Source organism: Eubalaena glacialis, chromosome 1 (assembly GCF_028564815.1).
Source record: "Eubalaena glacialis isolate mEubGla1 chromosome 1, mEubGla1.1.hap2.+ XY, whole genome shotgun sequence".
NCBI classification, from domain to species: Eukaryota; Metazoa; Chordata; class Mammalia; order Artiodactyla; family Balaenidae; genus Eubalaena; species Eubalaena glacialis.
Window position 1 is genome coordinate 120,754,884 of NC_083716.1, and position 18,157 is coordinate 120,773,040.

Sequence of the window (18,157 nt, forward strand, 5' to 3'; positions counted from 1 at the left end):
AAAAACGAGGAATATGCAGGGGGGTGGGGCTATTTAATTCCAGGCCATACTAATGCAGTTAGAAGTTTGCATTTGGATAAACTGTACGTTTTATCTCAAGTCTATTTATACCTGTGATATTTTAGCTTTCAACATGCCTGTGGAGTCACAAGGCCAAGAATATCATCTCCGTTTTACAGAGTGTGAACCTGAGTCCAAGTATAGTAAATGCCCAGTCCTGAGCTCACAAGCCGAGTCAGTGACAGAGCCAGAAAGAGGACCTAGGTTTCTAGACTCCAGACTCAGAGGCCTGCCCTGGATGATGATCAGGACAGATAGAGGGTCCTAGGTGCGGGCTATGGCATTTCCAGGGGAGAGGGGCCCTGAATGGCGCACCCCCGTGGAGGCTCCCAGAGCCGCCCGGCAGCTGGCCGCATTGGCAGAGACTTTGTGGGAAGGAGTAGAACGGGCACAGTGTTGTCACCCTCCGTGCCCACTGACCCTCTGCTAAGCTGATGGCCCTGAGAATAAAGGGCAGTGTTTGGTGAGATTAAAAGGGCTGTGGTGCAGCCCTAAGAGCCCTAGTGTTGGCTTAGGCTTCCCAGCTGGGATTTGGGTTCCGTCATTCCTGTGGTCATGGCTGTGGGAAGCTAGATGCTCCGGGGAAACTCTGGAGGTGAGAACACGTTGCTCTTTTTTTTTCATGTTACTTTCATCTGTGCGAACAAGGTGCGTTCATCTCAGCATCAGCCTCCAGAGACACGTGACGAGCTTGCAGTGGCTGGGGTTAGCCCAGGCATCTTTCAGCCTTTGCTTGTTGTTTTTGTTCTTCTTTCCTCCCCAGATTAGCCTGCTGAACTCAGTTCATGAGAACTTCTCACAGTAAGTGCTCTCGGTCCTCCTCCCATCAGTAGCTCCTGTGCCCTGCGCTTTTGTTGCCTCACCTCTGCCTGATCGAGCAAGGCTCAGTGCCCAGGGTGGGATTCTTACACTTTCACCCCTGCTGCTACGTGCGGATGTGCCTTGGTTTACGCAGAGCTTGAGTTCTTGCAAAAACTTAATGATACAGTGAATTTTAAAAACACCAAGGAGTAGCTTAGGGAAAAGGTGAACTTTCAAGTAATTTGAGTATGCCTAACTACTATGATTTCTTCATAGATTACTTTTGTCCTGCTAGGATTAGATTAATAACATTTGTTTTTGAGCACATAGAGATGCTTTAAAATTTAGATAACGAGGGAATTCCCTGGCGGTCCAGTGGTTAGGACTCTGCGCCTTCACTGCCGAGGGCCCAGCTTCAGTCCCTGGTCGGGGAACTAAGATCCCACAAGCCGCGTGGCGCAGCCAAAAAATAAAATAAGATAAAATAAAATTTAAATAATGAAATAATCTATATGATATTTTTAAATACTTTTCAAATCTTGTGGTAGATTTTGGCTTTTAAGTCATGTGCATATTCTAAACTACTTTGTTCAGGTATAAATATGTTCTCCAAAAGTTGGATGGCAAGGCCCCTCTGTACCCAAATCATACCAGCCCTCAAGCATGGCCATTGGCCTGCCCGCCATCCGGGCAGCCCCAGGCTGGCTCTCCGTCCATCAGGCTTCCTCTCCTTCCAGCACAGGTCTCTGCTGTCCCCTGGCAGGTGACCAGCAACTAAGATCTTAATGGATAACAAGCTCTAGACTTTAAGTTTCATTTCTAACTAAAAACAAACAAAAATCCTCACAGCCCCATTTAATACTCAGATTCAGTTAGCGACTTAACAACCTTGTGACCTTTCTAAAAATGGTGCCTGCGTCTTTATCCCCTGATCACTGAGAGACGCTGAGGTTTGAGTGTTTTTGTGGCGAATCTGCTTCCTCTCAGCCTGTCCTTTGGGAGAATTCTCATTCTTGTATCTGTGTGCTCTGATCCTTCTGGTGTCATTTCCTCTGCAGAACTGGAGGTGAAGGGGCATGTTTTAGGACATCACTGCTTTAGCTGCTATTCCTGGAAACAGGACCAGGTTTCCCAGCCTGGTTTTAGGAAAACCTCAGAAGATGTCTCTCAATCTTGAGCAGTGCCTCTAAATCTGCAGATTTTTAAAAACTAAGCGAAATTCATTTCTTAAGCAGAGCCTGCCATCATTCAAAATTTAAAAAAAAAAATTGTTAATTTTAGTCACGTTTTATTTTATTTAAGAAAATATGTATTAGTAAGAAAACTATAGGGAGAGTGGGAAAAGAAGATTACTATTCAGTTACAAGACCAGGCTAGTTTTCATGCCTTCCTCGGAGCTTAGAATCTTTGGCTGCCTGGAATCTCGGGGGCCCCACGGGTCCATCCTGCCTTGCAAAGGCCTGCTTGCGTCTTGGGGCATTTTCTGGGCACAGGGCTGACTCCTCGGCGCCTCCCCTTTTCTGAGAGTCCTGTTTGCTGGTCATACCTCTGCTGGTCTTCCTTTCAGAGCCATGGCCTCCCCTGCTTCCCGGGACCAGTTTTTACGTCAGATGGAACAGATCGTAGAAGGAATTAAGCAAAATCGAATGAAGGTCAGATGGTTTCCTTTCTGTAATGCAGCCAGGGTTTCACACTGGTGGTGGAGAAGGCCCTGGGGAAAGCAGGCCTCTTCTGTTTGTCCTGGGAACGTGCTCTCAATTCTGAAGACACATCTTCAGTGTCTCTGCAAGGGGTCCCACCAGACCTCTGACCCTGCAGTGGGCAGGCCAGCTCCACGGGCTGCCTGCACTGGTTGTTCACGGGCTGCTCTTAGCAACAGCTCTGTGGACTGAACACCTACCAGGTGCCAAGCACAGTGCTAATCCTCCTAAAAGCCCTCTTAAGTGAGTGGGGTTCCCCCCATTGCACAGATGAGGAAACTGACTTTCACCAGCAGGCCTTCTCTCTTGCCCAGAATCACATCCTCACTGGATCTTTGGTTCCTGACATTCTACCGTTAGGGATTCATTCCTTAGCATCTTAAGAGCATTTTAGTTTCCAGGAACCCCCTGTAAAAAGTGCAAGTAATTGCTGAACTCTGCTAAAGTGAGAGGATATTGAGCCTCAGAAGTCAGAATAGAAAAAAGAGGAACTGAAGAGGGGTGTGGGTGCTCCAGAGATAGCTTTGCAGAGAATCATCCAGACGGGGCGCAGCGTGGGGATTTCCACGCTCTGTGGCTCTGCACGGGCGCACTCTGTCAGTAGGAAAGAAGACTTGCTGACGGTCTGGAAGCTGGACACGCAGCCGCAGCCTCCCACTACCATAGCCAGACAAATCCTAACTAGTGCTTCCAATGTCTCTTGCTTTTGGTCGTGTTTTTAAAACGTATCACACACCTGGTCCTCGGGCATGGCAGTGAAACCTTCTGGGGACTTAGGGCATCTCCTCTCACAATCCTGGGGCAAAGTGGTCCAATGAGGGCAACCAGAGTGTAAACACATGAAGGATTGCCTGTAGGACCTGTCCTAAAAATGCACTCATTCAAGCTGCCTGTAATCCCATCTCACCAGAGATGAACTGCGGGCAAAAGCTCGCCATATCCTTTTCCCTGTAGCAAAATATTCATCTTCCTATTAAGGACGTCAATAAAATCATGTCAAAAGAGCAAAAAAAAAAAAAAAAAAAGAAAAAATGTGTCACTGGTGACAAGACTATTCAACGTCAAAAATGAGGGCAAAGTTGAGGCAGCACCTGTCCCCGTGCGTGGACCCTTACCCAGGGCGGACAGGCTCTCTTGCAGGAGGGAGTGGAGTCCCTTCTTGGTGATCTGGGGTGCGAGGGAAGTGGGGGGCAGAGAGCCTGGCCAACCGCAGGCCTGTAACCACCCAGCCTCAGTGCGGGGGCCTTTCCAGCCGCCATGCTTGTCCTCAGGGAGATGCTCTTGTTCATAGTAAAGAACAACCGGAAGTTACTGGGGGTTTTTCCCCTTTGTTTACTATCTGATGCATTCCTGGGGAAAGAAATGGGCCCGACCCCTTCATTCTCTCCGTCCTCCCCCAGGCTTCATGGCGAAGGCACCTCAGTGCTGGCCAGCGAAGGAGGCAGCCCTTGTGCCCGTGTGCCCGCGAGGTGGCCGGGCACCAGAAGGATGGTCAGGTCCTGGGGCACGGAGGGCTCTCTCCTCTCGTGTCTGTGCTGCTGGTGGCTGACAGCAGCACCTGACCTGTAGCAGGCACCCAAGAACTGTCTGTTTTAAGTGAGTTCATTCTGTTGACTCCAAAAGCAGTTCTCAACAAGGGTTCCAGGTAGGGTTTGAATATTGACTGGCACTTGAATGGAGTAAGTCTGCTCTGCAGAGCAGTGCTCATTTGGATGGATGTCTTTTGTTGTGTTTATTTAAAAGAAACAAAATCATAGCCCTCCGTATCTGGGTGTCATGATGGGTCCTGCTCAGATCGAGGTGGCAGGGGGGTGTGTGTACCCCAGAGCTCAGGTTTCCCCGGAACTGTCAGGTGCAGGGTGTACACGGAACAGGCGAGCAGTGAGTGCGAGTAACAGACTAGGTGTCCGTGGAAGAGTTACTCAATAAAGAGGGAACTGCCTGCCTGTTTCTTGTGAAATTGTTTACATTCACACACACAAAAACTCATTACAGTAAGTCCCCTACAAACGAATTCCGTTCCGAGAGCGCATTCGTAAGTCCAATTTGTTCTTAAGTCCAACAGAGTTGGCCTAGGTACCCAACTAACACAATCAGTTATACAGTACTGTACTGTAGTAGGTTATAATGCTTTTCACGCAAATAATATATAAAAAACAAACACAAAAAAAGTTTGTATTTCCGCTGCTTTTACACTTGCTTCCGGACATCCTGGACTTGAAATAAAGATACTGCACTACTGTACTCTATCCAGTACTGTACAGTAAAGTACACAAAAGCACAACCACTTGTAGAGGATGCACACACATGACAGCGTACGCCAGACACGTGAACTAACTTACGTGATTGGACACGCAAATGCACGTTCTCATCTTTGAAAGTTCACAACTTGAAGGTTCGTATATAGGGGACTTACTGTAAGTGAAACAGTTAATGCCCAGTGATAGGAGAATTGCTGAAAAATTATAGAGTCTCTGTGCAATATTATGCAAATAAATAAACCAACCTCAAAAATGATGCATAGAAGGAAACTACTGGAAGGAAATCCATGAAAGTGTTAGTAATCGTTACCTTTTGGACGTTGCCAGCCGCCCTTGGTCAGAACATGCCTTTTATCACCGTTTCCCAAAATGTTTCAACAGATGGAGAAGAAGAAGCAAGAGAACAAAATGAGAAGAGACCAGTTGAACGACCAGTACTTGGAACTGTTAGAAAAACAGAGGCTGTACTTTAAGACTGTGAAAGAGTTCAAGGAGGTAAGAGGAGGGCTGGGCTGGCATGTAAGGCTGGGCGAGATTTGTGTTCACCCCCAGATGAGCCTTTGCAAACCAGAGCATTGCTTTGTTTTTCCACTGGTCTGAAATGGGAGATAACAAGTTGGCAGTGGATGTGACAGTAAAGCGTGCATCACGAATGCGTTGTTCTGTGGCCCATCTTGAGGCTCTAACTGAACATTCTAAGAAACGTCACTTCAATTTCCTAACACTCAGTAACCACATTAAACTCACAAGTAAAATGGCATCATCAGCCCACCTGGAAGCAGTGTTTGTTATGGGTTCAGGTCTAGCATTTTCCCTCCTCCCAATCTTAGACTGGGGAGGGACCTTGAGAAGCCACATGGGAGGAGAGTGAATTTGAGTGCGGCAGGCTTGCGTTCAGATCCTGCCATTCGCCAGCTGTGCAGGTGGGGAGGGACCTCATCCCTGTTGGGTCAGACGAGAGAGGAAAGCATCTAGCCTGTGTCTGGCACCTGTCACACCCACACGCAGATGAATTTTGTTTGCCCCTGTCTTTTCTCCCTGCATTTGGGCAGGATTATTCTCCATCATTCCAGAAGGAAACGTGCCCTTTTCTTAAGAAAATTTCCAGAAAGGACACTTCATTCTGTTGCTTGCCAAGATCTGTCTCATCAGCTTTATTTTCAGGAATTTTTTCCCCCTTTCTAATGTAAATGCATGTGGTTTTAGTGAATTTAGAGATTGCTGAAAATACAGGGGGCGGCTAAAGGTAGTTGTATCCTGGGGTGTGGTCAGTGGAATAAAAAATACAATCTTTCCATACCAGTAATTTGGTCCTTACCTGTTTTAAGGCTCTTCCCTCTCCCTTCCTTGTCTTTTTCTTCTCTACTTCTCCTTCCCTTTTTTGTAACTTAACTTTTGAGAACCACAACCGTAGGCATTTCAGGTGCTCTCGTCCTTTCAACAAATGTTCTTCCAGCTCCTGCCACGGCCCTGGGATAGATACATCAGGTCGTAAAACAGACTGGGTCCCTGTGTCCGGGAGCTTGCGTTGTGGTCGGGGAGACAGATAGCAAGCTAGGAGACAGACCCTCATCAACAAGTAGTAACAAATAAGAAGTACTTCCAGCCATTGCCTTGGCGGGGACTAATGTAGAGGGTGTGGTCAGGGAAGGCCTCTCTCCAACGAGAAGGACCTGGCCTTGGGCAGAGTGGCCAGGCGAGGTGCTCCGGGCCTGGGAGCCCCTGTGGCCGGCAGGAGTTGGAGCTGACAGGGAACAGATAGGGACCCGCTGCTCCCCATCAGAGCTCTTTCTTCCCAAATAACGCGCAAAGAGAAGAGGCCCAGAGGAGAATTACATTTCACGTGTTGCGTGAACGCCAGCACTGCCCTTTGACAGCAGGAGCAGAAAGCAGATGAGTTGAGGAGGATAAGTATAAGCCGTCAGAAGCAGAGCAAATGCAAGTGAAGTAGAAAAGCTCATGGTCGCACTGCGGGCTCTCAGGCTGAAGGCTTGGGGTGATCTCTGAAGGAAAGTTTCCCTCAGATGTGTTAAGATTGAGGTTTCCACGTTCCCGCCTCCTCGGCACAGTTACTCTCAGTCAGAGGCTGAGGGTGGGGCCCTCAGAGCCCGAGAAGACCCCAGACTGGACCAGGTGCTGGCCTCAGTGTTCTTCAGTCCAAAACAAGTTGGAAAAAAGGGGGTAGGGGGAATGTAATATGTTCCTCAGATAGCTAAGTGTATTTCACTTAAAGGACTCACCTTTTTAAAAAATTGCATGTCCTCTTGTTTTTTGATGTTAAAATTGTTCTCTCTTATAAAATGATAGTGACAGTATGCATTCCTTTTTTTTTTTATCATTTTACTTGGCAAAAATTTAAAATTAACAACCACAGGTTAGCATTCCCAAATCTTAAATTTTTTTTTCAAGATCCTCTGAGCTAACTTGGGGCCATCACATGGCAACTGGAGGCCTAGCCACACGGCCAGGCCTGCACCCTCGGGCTCGACCCCTCCAGGCCCTTCCCCCTACGGCATTCACCTCTCACTCTAAACAGGGCTCCTTGTGACGTGGCCGGGGGAAGGGGCGGAGATGGTGTGCTAGCAGATGGAGGTACCCTGAGCTGTCAAGGCCACCACGAACAAGGGGGAAGGAGGACACACAGTGATAAGCTTTGGAAGAAGGGGATACAAAACGATGCAGCGGTGGCCTTGCACCCTGGACGCCAGACTCCCCATGCGGGGGAGGGCCCCAGTGACCCCTCAGCACACACAGTGATGGCTTTCCTTCAGCTCACTTTGAGGGGGAGGTGTCCCTTGACGCGTCTCTCTCCCTCTGTCTTCTGTGGGTTTCTCTTGTAAAGCCAAGGGTATCCTTAACCTTCACTCTTGCTGGGGTAGGAGCTTTTCTACGTGCTCTGCCTGCTGTGTGGACTGGGGCTGCCTCTTATACCTCCTTAGGCCGTGGTCTCCGAGGACTTTCCCCCTTCCTCGCTGGAGGGGTCCGAGATCGGCACTTAAGTGTCTGCTTCCTGCTTCTGTCCCTTGGGATCTTAGAGGCGTCTTGAAGTCTTTTGGAACGACGGTGCCTAATCCTCTCCTATCCTCAGTCTGACAGGCCAGAAACCAGTCGTCTTTGTAGCCATTGGGGCCTTGAAGGTCAGCGTGTGGCCAGGAAGCTCTGCCATGCCGGTGGCAGCGTGCAAGGAGGCCGCTCCATGGTCCGCAGGGCTCCCTGCGGGATGGGAAAGGATGGCGAGGCCATCTGAGCCTCATGCGGGTGCTGACGCGGCCCCCACCTCTCTGCTCTGTCTCTCTCTGCTTCCCCTCCAGGAGGGCCGCAAGAACGAGGTGCTGCTGTCCAAGGTGAAAGCCAAGGCCTCCTGAAAATTCCCAGATGGCATCGTACGTCACTGATGTCTTTTTCTAAATGCCGTGTGTCAACTACAAGATGGTGAAATGGTTGTGAACGCTGCAGCAAAGATGCAGGTGTGATGATCTCGACACCCTGGACATTTCCTTTCTCCTGTTTGCTTCCATTGTCGTCGATGGAATTAGATGGTGCAACCGTTGTGGCCGGGATGACGCCCGTCCTCCGGTGAGGAAGTGTGGGCAGTATTTGTTCTCTGTGTCGATCCAGCTCTTGTTTCTCCAGTGACATTGCACATATGAAGGTACCGTGTTTGTCTGGACTCTGAATAAAGTACTGTTAATTGAGCAGCCGCTGAGACGGAGGCACTGAGGGAGAGAGCAGGGTGGCACAGACCCTGCAGCCAGGCTCCCGGCGAGTGGCCCCAGAGCTTGACCTCCGGGATTTTTTTTCCCTAATAAACAAGGCTTTTAGCTGAATGACCAGCCCAGGTGAGTGTTGCTCACCTGGGCCATTCACTTGCCCGTGGTGCCTTTTGTTCCCGTCCCCTCGGGTGCCAGCCAGCAGGCTTAATGGTGTAGCAACTAGAAAGAAAGCTCAGCACCTGCCCTGGCTTCACCCTCACGCTCCGCTCAAGTTCATCCCACCAAAAATCGAAAACAAGGGCCTCAGCTTGAGGACACGTAAGTAAGAATGACACCTCACCTCGCCCTCTTCTCCTGTGAGTCCCAGCCTACCTGTGGATGGTCCTGTGCCTCCCTGTCGCTAAGAGCACATCACATGCCCTCCGCTTGCACAGGTCAGGGCTGGGCCCGGAGATGGGCTCTCCCACCAGGCACTGCCGTCCAGGCCAGTGTGTAAGTGGTGGAGGGACCAGCCGTGAGCAGGTGCCAGAGGGCGTCCCAGCAGGAAGAGCAGCGAGGTGGGCGGAGATCCCGAGGGCTTCATGGAGCCGGCTGGGGCTGGGCTGGATCTGAAGGGGAAACGGCAACGTAATAGCAGAGATTGGTGGGAAGGCCATTTTGGATAAAGTTTGGCTGTGATTAAAACTGAAGAGGGTGTGGGGAGAGTGCAAGCCATGCTTGTGGGGAGAGGAGTGAGCGGCCAGTCTCTGCAGGAGGCTTTAGAGACCAGTCTGGAAAGGTGGGCTGGGACCCGCCTTTGCAGGGCCTTGAAGGGAAGGTGGAGGGCTCAAGTTTCTCCTCCGGAAGGAGCAGTCCATCCAGACAGAACTCCTCCTGACCCAGCCCTGGGGAATCTGGCAGCTTGGGGTCAGTGAACCCAGCACGAGGCTTGCACGTCATTCCACACGCGCCTTGCACACGTCCCAGTCAGCAGGTTTGGGCCATAAAACATAAAAGCTGAAACATGCAAGTAGGGCGCTCAGTGCAGCCACGGGGACACCGCGCTCATTTTTAGTTCCCTGATGCATACGTTAAGCAGGGCTGATGCGTACAGACTTAAACAGCCTCTTGCTGGATTAGCAGCCCTTGGCTTCTGTGTCCTGGCAGCGAGGCCCACCCCGTGAGGAGGCTGCACCCGGTGCCCAGTGATAAGGGCACTGTGCCTGGGCCGTGCGCTTCTCACGTGCCCTGAGCCCGGTCATTTGTGGGTTCTGAAAGGACTCGATGAAGTTGAAGCAAGTGACTGCCAAAGAGCAGGTGGTGCCCCGAGGGCAGGGGAAGGAGACAGTTTGACTGGAAACCGTTTTGGGTTCAGAGAAACATCTTGGTTATCTTGTTGAGAAGCTCATAGGCCCACTCCCTAACTAACAACTTTTGAGTAATTGGATTATTCGTGTATTAGCCACAGGTGGTAGGGAGGAGGAACAGGTAATATCGGAGGTTGTGGTGGTCCTCCTTCTAGATGATCGGGGAAGGTAGGGCACGACTAATCCAAAGCAACCGGTAATTCTTCTAAAAGTAGGGGCGTTTACTTTGGGCTGTTTCTAAAGAGTTTCGTTTGGTTTGGTTTTGGTGTAGGGAGGTATCATTAGATATCTTTTCCCATTTTTAATCTACAAGGCCTAAGACAGATAATAAATCAACTTCTGTTCCTTGAGCACATTTTGAATTAAACTACAGAAGCCCATCTTGAGAATTCTGTTTGCCACAGATAAGCCACAGGGCGGACGGTGCCCTTGTGAGTAATGAGGACATCAAACGTGCTTTACAGTTAGGCCTCAGAGGCTGAGGAGATGCCCCGAGGCCCTATCATTTCAGAAGCCCTTCCGGGGGCCCTCCCAGGATTGTGTCCTTCCGTGTGCCCGCAGAGTATGGCTGGCTGTTCTGCTAAGCCCACAGGCTTTTCTCGAGCTAAAAAATAAGTTACTTTTAGGAAACCTGTGCTTCGGGAGGAACAGGGATTCCCCAGGGAGCGGTCCGTTGTCCCTGCTCAGAGCAGTAAGCTTGCTGATGGCAGGTGCCCTGGGATGCTCGGGGAGCCTCTGGGCTGGGGCTCCCCTCCATCCCACTTGCACCTCAGGGAGTACACGGGGCTGCTTTGGTTTAAACGGAAATCAGAGCTGCTGTGAGCAGGACATGCCAGACGATCACGAGGCGTCTGGGGACGTATTTGTTGCTGTCCTTGGCCTGGGTTCCGGCTCCTGGCTCACTGGGCTCAGCTAATCACACCCGAGGGAGGCGCTGAGATTACAAGCCAGGGGCCTGTCTCCCTTTTTAACAGGGAGGGCACAGCCCAAGCTCGTCAGGCCTGAGCTCTCTTAGAGTCTGCAGGGTATAGTTTTAATTGGGTGTGGGTTCATTGCCCATGTTCTGTGGAGAGCCGGGTCCTACCAGTGTCCACTGGGCCGGCAGCGGGGCCAGAAGACAGGAGGCCTTTCCCAGGCTGAGGATCCGCTCCCTGACGAACCCCGCAGCTCCTGGGCCTCCTGAAACCAGGCGCAGGGGATGGGGAAGGCCTCAGGCTGTCAGGCTGACAGCCCCGATCGTGTCTGTAGTGACCAGAGCAGCCCTGCCTGAGGGCGCTTTGGGTCGTCAGCTGTGGCCTGCAAACCTGTGCCACCCTGATCTCTGTCGCCTCGGCACGGCCTTGTGTCGCCCTCTCTGCAGGTGACGGGTGACCAGTGTGAGAGGGAAGTGGACCTCTTAGCAGCACGTGCTGACAGTTACTAGGCGGAGCCTGAGCTGCAGTTAGTGGGCGGTCCCCAACCTTTTTGGCACCAGGGCCCGGTTTCGTGGAAGACAGTTTTTCCACAGAAGGCGGCGGGAGGATGGTTCAGGCTGTGATGCGAGCTATGGGGAGTGATGCGGAACAGTAGAGGAAGCTCCGCCCGCCCGCCCGCCGCTCACCTCCTGTGTGCGGCCCTGTTCCTAACAGGCCTTGGGCCACTACCGCCCCAGGAGTCGGGGATCCCTGGCTTAGAACACACCCTGAGGAAGGAGGTACTTTATGAGTCGCTCATGGCCAGCGTTGGCCTCAAGGAAAGCACGACTTGCTGCAGAGCCGGACGGTGAAGAGCCCCCGTAGGGTGAGGGCCCGCTGTCTGTCCGGGTGGCTGGGCACTGGCCGGGAGAGGGGCCTTGTGTGATGCATCTTCAGAGTCCCCAGGCCCTCTCTTGGTCCTTTTCCGCCAGCCCACAGCATTCCCTCTCACAGCACATGGTGATAGGCTGAAAATGCTACTAAAAAATAATGTTATGGTCTCCCCTGTTCTCACAATAAATGTGTAAAAACATTAGGGGAGATTTGGTGGCTGGTCTGCAGCCTCTTTGACAGCGTGGGGACCACGACGGGTTCTCCGCGTCAGCCTTACGTCAGTTCCTCAAAAGTGCCAGGCTCACACCTGCTTTGCCTCTGCCTGGACCGCCCTCCCTCCCAGATCGTGGGCAAGGGCTTTCCCAGACCCCCCACTGCTCATACAGACCCCTCAGTGTCAGCCTGCAGCCCTGACCACACACTGCCCTCTCCCCTGTGCTGTCTTGATGGCACACGTCACTGCTGGACTCTTATGTAGTCTTTTGTGACGTGTGTTGCCTGCCCTCCCCTCTGGTGTCTAAGAGCAGCAAATGCAGGCACCTCGCCTGTATTGTTCCCCGTGGTCTCCTCGGCATCTGGCTAGAGTGGATGATCAGGAAATTCTGGCTGGATAAAACAGCTTCTCCAGATTGCAGCTATGCATCCCCGTATTAGCAAAGTTTAGATTGAACCTTTCATCTATTTTATGCTTAGCTTGAGAACAAGGAGGCAATTTTATTCAGCAGCTTTAGAGGATCCCAGAGTCTTTGTTACACTCTAACCTTGATGGTTGGGATGAGAAAGGTGTCAGAGGTTTCAGGCCTTTCAAAGGAATTATGTTTTACAGAAGTATCTTCTCCCCATGTGGATGGGGGGAAGGGGGAAGAAAGGAAGCACATTACTGTCAGTGATAGGGTCATGAGTATGTTTTGGCTCAAAGTAAGCCATGCATAAAGGTAACTTGTCTGGTTGAAATGACTGAGCCACGTGAAACCAAGAAGTGGGAAGCAGCCCCGGGATACAGCATTCTGGATACAGAAGTATGAGCGGTACATCCCCATGGAGGGTAGTCTGACAGTTTCTATCAAAAGTGCAAATGCACAAATCTTTCGGGCCAGCTATGCTACTTCTAAGGATTTTTCCTATATACAAGGATTTTCATTGCAGCATTATTTGTAATAGTAAAAAGTTGGAAACTACCACCAACATAGGGCAATGGTTAAATAAATTGTGGCAAATCCATACAATGGAATATTAAGCCACTCTGTATATACTGCCATGGAATGATCCCTAAAATGCATGGTTACGTGGGGGAAAAGAGGCTCTTGGCTTAGTAGTGTTTGTTTCTAAAAAAAAAAAATGGAAGGGGATGGAGAAAAATGCCTGTGACTGTGCATGTCCGTACGTGTGTGTGTACAGATAGAGTGCCTCTGAAGGGATCCACGGGAACCTGACAGCCTTGGGTGCCTCTGGGAAGAGGGCTGGGGGGGGACTTTTCACTCTGTACCTTTTGTACCTTTTGAATTTTGTACCATGTACATGTATTATCTATTCAAAAAATAAAGTTTTTAAATTTTAACTTTGTTTACTATTCTAAACAATAGAAACAGGACATCAGATTCTTGTTCACTACATCTGCTTTCTTTAGGAATTGAAAGTCCTTGAGCCCGAAGTAGTTAATCTCCTTGTCTTGGGTCTTGGGGGAAATAGAGAAGCGAAGCGGGCGCCCTCCTCTTCTGGAGGAACAGCTCCGGGGAGACGAAGCAGTGAGAGTGGCTCTGCTCTGATTACGTGAGTGGGTTTGGGTGGCAGTGAGGGGGACGCGGTCGGGGGGACGGTGAAGTGGCTGCATCCCGGGAACAGACCAGGGCTGCTGTACGGTTGCCTCCGTCTCGTGAGGATCACAGCACAACCCGTGTTCCTCTGGCTTTCGGGCTTTAAAAGATGGAGATGGGACCGCTGAGTCATGGCCCGGGGGAGTTGCGCCTGTCCTCTGTGGAAACCTGGTGTGGGTGATCCCTCTCCTGGCCAGCAGAACCAATTTTGTCCAGCTCTGGGCGGCAGTGTGTCCAGCCCCAGGAGAGGAATCGCGACAGCTGTCCTAAAAGAGTCATGAGAATTCTATTTCTGTTTGCCAAGAATTGGTCCACAGACAGGCACATAATTGGGTGTCTAACCCAGTTACGGCCAATACGGAGGAGACCTCCTTCCTGCTGATCAGCACGAGATGCAGAGAAGAGCTTCTGTTCCAGCAGGTGGCTGGGGAAGAGCAGGGCGCTGGAGCAGCCTTCGCCATTTCCAGACCATCAGAAAGGACAGCCGGCACCCTGAGTGAAAGGCTGGAAAGAGCCTGGCTCCCTGAAGGCACGACGAGCTTCCGAACCAACGTGGGGACCGCTTGCCTCCTTATTTCTTATTCCATGAGAAAAGATAAATCCCTGTTCACTCATTCATTCAACCAACAAATATTTGAGTTTCTGCTCTGGGTCAGGCCCTGGAAATAGACCCGAGCAGGCAAAGGAACCTGTTTTCCTAGAGGTACACTCCTGAGGGGAAAGTGTACAAACAGGTAACACGTACGCTATCGCATTTTGCTTCAGTGTGCTGACTAAGCAAACCAGCAAAGTGTGTGGTTTGGTGGTGACGGCTGCAATTTTATAATGCGTAGGCAGGGGATACTACTATGCATTCTTTACTGAAAACTACCTCAGTTTATATTCTGGAAATTTTACCAGACAGCCAGATAATTTGCTGCCTATCATAGATGCCACATTTTATCCGTCTGACCAGTGATTCTCGGCATTCAGAGCCTCCTGGTTTCATCCAAGCTTGCAGTAGACAAGTAGATGCTCATGGGAGCATCCTGCTGTACAGAGTATCTCCTGTGCCTAATTGCCTTTCTTTCACTTTTTAGTCACCCTGATTTTCTTTGAATTCTATAAACTGCAGACTGTTTTACATGCTTTCATTTGATTACAAGCCAGGTACTGGTTTCATGGTTTAAAAGCTATGGGTACTGTCTCTTTGCACAATTTTAATATTGCTCTTTCTTAAAGATAATATTTAGGTGTTGTCAGATTAATTCCAGTAAGAGGGAAAATATGTTGTGCATTTTTCTAGATTTGTGTGCTTTTCTGTTTTAGAGGTTTGAATCACTAGTGTTTTAATTATGAAAATCCTATTTAGAAAAAAAAATAAGACTGTTCTTTAATTGTCGGCCCCTTCTTTAGGATATCTGTGTTCTTAGCATTAAATAAATATTAATAAACAAAACCTCACTACTAGTGAAGGGATGAATCACGTAGATAGATACCGTGTGAAGAGAATTCCAGGCAGAGGGAGTAGCAAGTGTCAAGGTGTAGGTAGGAGCAGGCCCAGCAGGTGAGTCCGAGGAGCAGGAAGGGGTCCTGCGTGGGAAACCACTGGAGGGTTTTGAGATTTCAGTAGAGACCCCTCTGGCGGCTGTGCTGACTATGGACTGCAGGGGGGCCAAGGACAGAAGTGGGGAGTCTGGCTAAGCAGTGACTGATAATCCAGCGGAAACATGCCTGGAAGGGGTTTTATGAGACAGTGCTTACCCTTTCCACACTACACTCTGATGTTTTTCCTGTCCTACGTAACTTTTGGAAAATGCTAAGCATTGAATTATTGGATTGCATTCTTCACTCCCCAGAGCGGACACGTTTGTCATGGCACCCTGGCAGATGGAATATGCTTCCCCACCCTTGACTTTGGGCTCGGTCTGGTCTGTGGGTTATTAGCAGCCTTGATAGGAGCAAAGGTTTGAGCATGTGCTGTGCGCCGGGCTTGTCCCCTCGCACATCCCTCTGGAAAAGAACTTACCCTGCTGGCCCGAGAAGGTGCAGAGACACATGGAGACCAACCCACAGCTTGAAGCTGAGCCCAGAAGAGCCCAGCCTGGATCAGTGAAATCCCAGCAACTCACAGACACCTTAGCAGGGAGTGAGGGCTTGTGGTTCTGCGCCACCCAGATTCTGTAGTGATGGTGTACAGACACTGAGAACGTAGCTGTCTGAGACGATCACCAACTGATTTCATGACAAGTTGTGACCTGGAGTTTAAAAGACACTTCTCTATATCATCCAGCTTCAGTGTGGAGGGAGAAGGTCAGGGGCCAGAAGAGAGGGCTTCCGGGGCTGGTACCCACATGTGGAAGAGATGCTCACAGAGGACAGCGGTCGTGAGCAGAATCCAGATTCCCTTCAGGTACGCCTGAAGAAACATGGAGGCTGCGATAAAGGGGAGAAAAGTAGCATACTTTATGCAGGACTAAATTTACAAAATGAAACTATTAGGTTAACCACACCCACCCTACAGGCCTGGAACTTTATGGAATTGGATTTGGACATGAAGACCCTTTAGTGATAATCAGCAAATAAATTCTGGCAAGGAAGAGATTAATTCCTCTTAACAGCCTCCCAACCCTCTCTCCCTCATGTCCTACAGGCAGAGAGATTTGAGGCAGAACAGAGACATTAGGCTTAAGGGAGTTCCTGCAATGTTTATTGTAAATCCATTAGTTTGTCTATAGATTTCTATTTCTGATACTCTGTATTGAAAGGAATTACAAGTACATCCTTACATAAAGTTAATCATCAACTGATCTGTCTCAGAAACTGAGCATTTTGTAATTATAGCGAGTAGTCAGGGAAGGCCTCACTAACTGAAGAAAAAGTTCAACTCTGAAAGGTCCAACAGAAATTGCCATCAAGTTAGCCGGCCAACAACTCCCTTTGAAGAAGAACTCAACATAAATGATTCCTTCTGCCTGGGATGCTTCCATAATGATCCTGCATTAAGTCAAAGCCCAGGCCAAATGAACACAGTGATAAAGCATCCTATCCAATAGTGAGAGTAAACCAAAAACATGCATTCCTCTCCCCACCCCCCAACCATACCTAGACTCTTCCTCTAAGGCTCCTGCCTGAAATCCAACCAGAACAATGCAAGCGGGGCCACCACACCAGGTGTGGGTCCCGTGCTGCGAAATGCAAGCCAACGTTGAAACATGGAGTCCAGTCAGATTTCTGTTGTGTTCCCTTCACTTTCCCGTGTTTGGATTCAGGCAGACTTGAGTCCGGGTACTGTTCTACCATGTGCTGTGTGACCACAGGCAAGCTTCTCACCCTCTTGGAACATGATTAAATGAGGACAGTACCTACCTTGTAGGATAGACGTAGGATTAAATGAGTATTTGTATATGAAACCTAGTATAGCAGCTGCACGCGGTGGGTGCTCAATAAAGAGTACCGTTAAATGTATTCCTGGTTGTGTGTTTTATGAGGGGAGGGATGGGGAGAAGACCATTAACACCACCTAGCATCTTTCACCCAAGAGGGGAAAATCCTCACTAGCCCCAAGCTTGAGCTATAGCCCTTAAAACCCACCAGTGACGATGTCTGAGGACGCCATTTGATCAGTAATGATGTGCCCACCTTTTCCACTGCATCCAGCTTGTCGGTCATCTCCTGGTCCTTTCTTCCCTGTCTCAGTTCACAGAGGATTTGAGGCAGCCTGTAGGAAATACACAGAATATGATGGTAAAGTATAAATAAGACATAAAACGCTAGAATAGGGAGAACCTAAATAAGAATTGGGATTATAGACTGGCTAGGAACATCAAACACAAGTAGGTTACCCCTTCCTACATAGATTCCAAAGTTAAGCCATAAATTTGGTTCTGCCTCCTGATCAGAATAAAAACGGAAACATGGTCAATTAAAAGTTCCCATTATCATAAGAAAACATGCCTTCACAAAGAGTGTAATCAGATGACTTCAACTACAGCTTTATGTGAAAGGCATTGATAAGTTTCATAAGACTACTTCTTGAAGCACCTTCAATGAAAGAGAAGAACATATTTCCAAAACACGACTCCAAGAAGGCTGTCCTAGGGGCCATGCTAAGCACTGTGTGATGTCCCGTCCTCTAGCAACAAAGGAATGGTTGGACCACGTACTCTTCCCAGACTCCCTGCAGAATCCCTCCTCTCAGCAGGGCTGAGCAAGTTTGGGACTTCAGATGGCTTGAGGTTATACGGGTCCTCAATAGCAGAGCACAGAAAGCTCAGGAAACAAAGGCTGTTTCTAACTCATTTGATGATAAAATCTGATCTGACCCAGTGTGAGGTTATTTTTAGTTCTTTTCTCACAGTGTAAATATTCATGCATTTTACTGCAGAAGTACCCATGTGTTTGATTAGAGGCTGCTGGCCCAGACCAGCTAGGGGTATTAATTAATCTATGGATTACATACCATATTGCATTTCTAAAACTTAAAAAAAGATTCTATCCCAAAGATTTTGGAAAAGGCCCAGTGGACCTATATTCTGATAAACTCCAAAGTACAGATACTCTATAGTCTAAGTTGAAAGATGGTCTGCATACCTCAGACATCAAGTGAGCCAATGGTGGGGTGAACTGTTTCATGTAAATTAAAACACCTAATCAATAGGCAGCCAGCCACCTCCAAAATCAGGTAGACTCTGGC

At 49.3% G+C, this 18,157-nt stretch overlaps 1 protein-coding gene across 2 annotated transcripts in view; it reads left to right on the forward strand.

The window, feature by feature from the left end:
- The window catches only part of CCDC93 (coiled-coil domain containing 93), an 87,259-nt gene extending 74,033 nt beyond the window's left edge, over window positions 1-13,226 (forward strand). For both annotated transcript variants that reach the window (XM_061183230.1, XM_061183238.1), the window contains 4 exons: window positions 824-861; window positions 2,429-2,513; window positions 5,204-5,317; window positions 8,134-13,226. In XM_061183230.1, the coding sequence (XP_061039213.1) occupies window positions 824-861; window positions 2,429-2,513; window positions 5,204-5,317; window positions 8,134-8,187 (291 nt within the window). In that variant the 3' untranslated portion in view covers window positions 8,188-13,226. The remainder of the gene's footprint in view (window positions 1-823; window positions 862-2,428; window positions 2,514-5,203; window positions 5,318-8,133) is intronic.
- The last annotated feature ends 4,931 nt before the right edge of the window (window positions 13,227-18,157 follow it).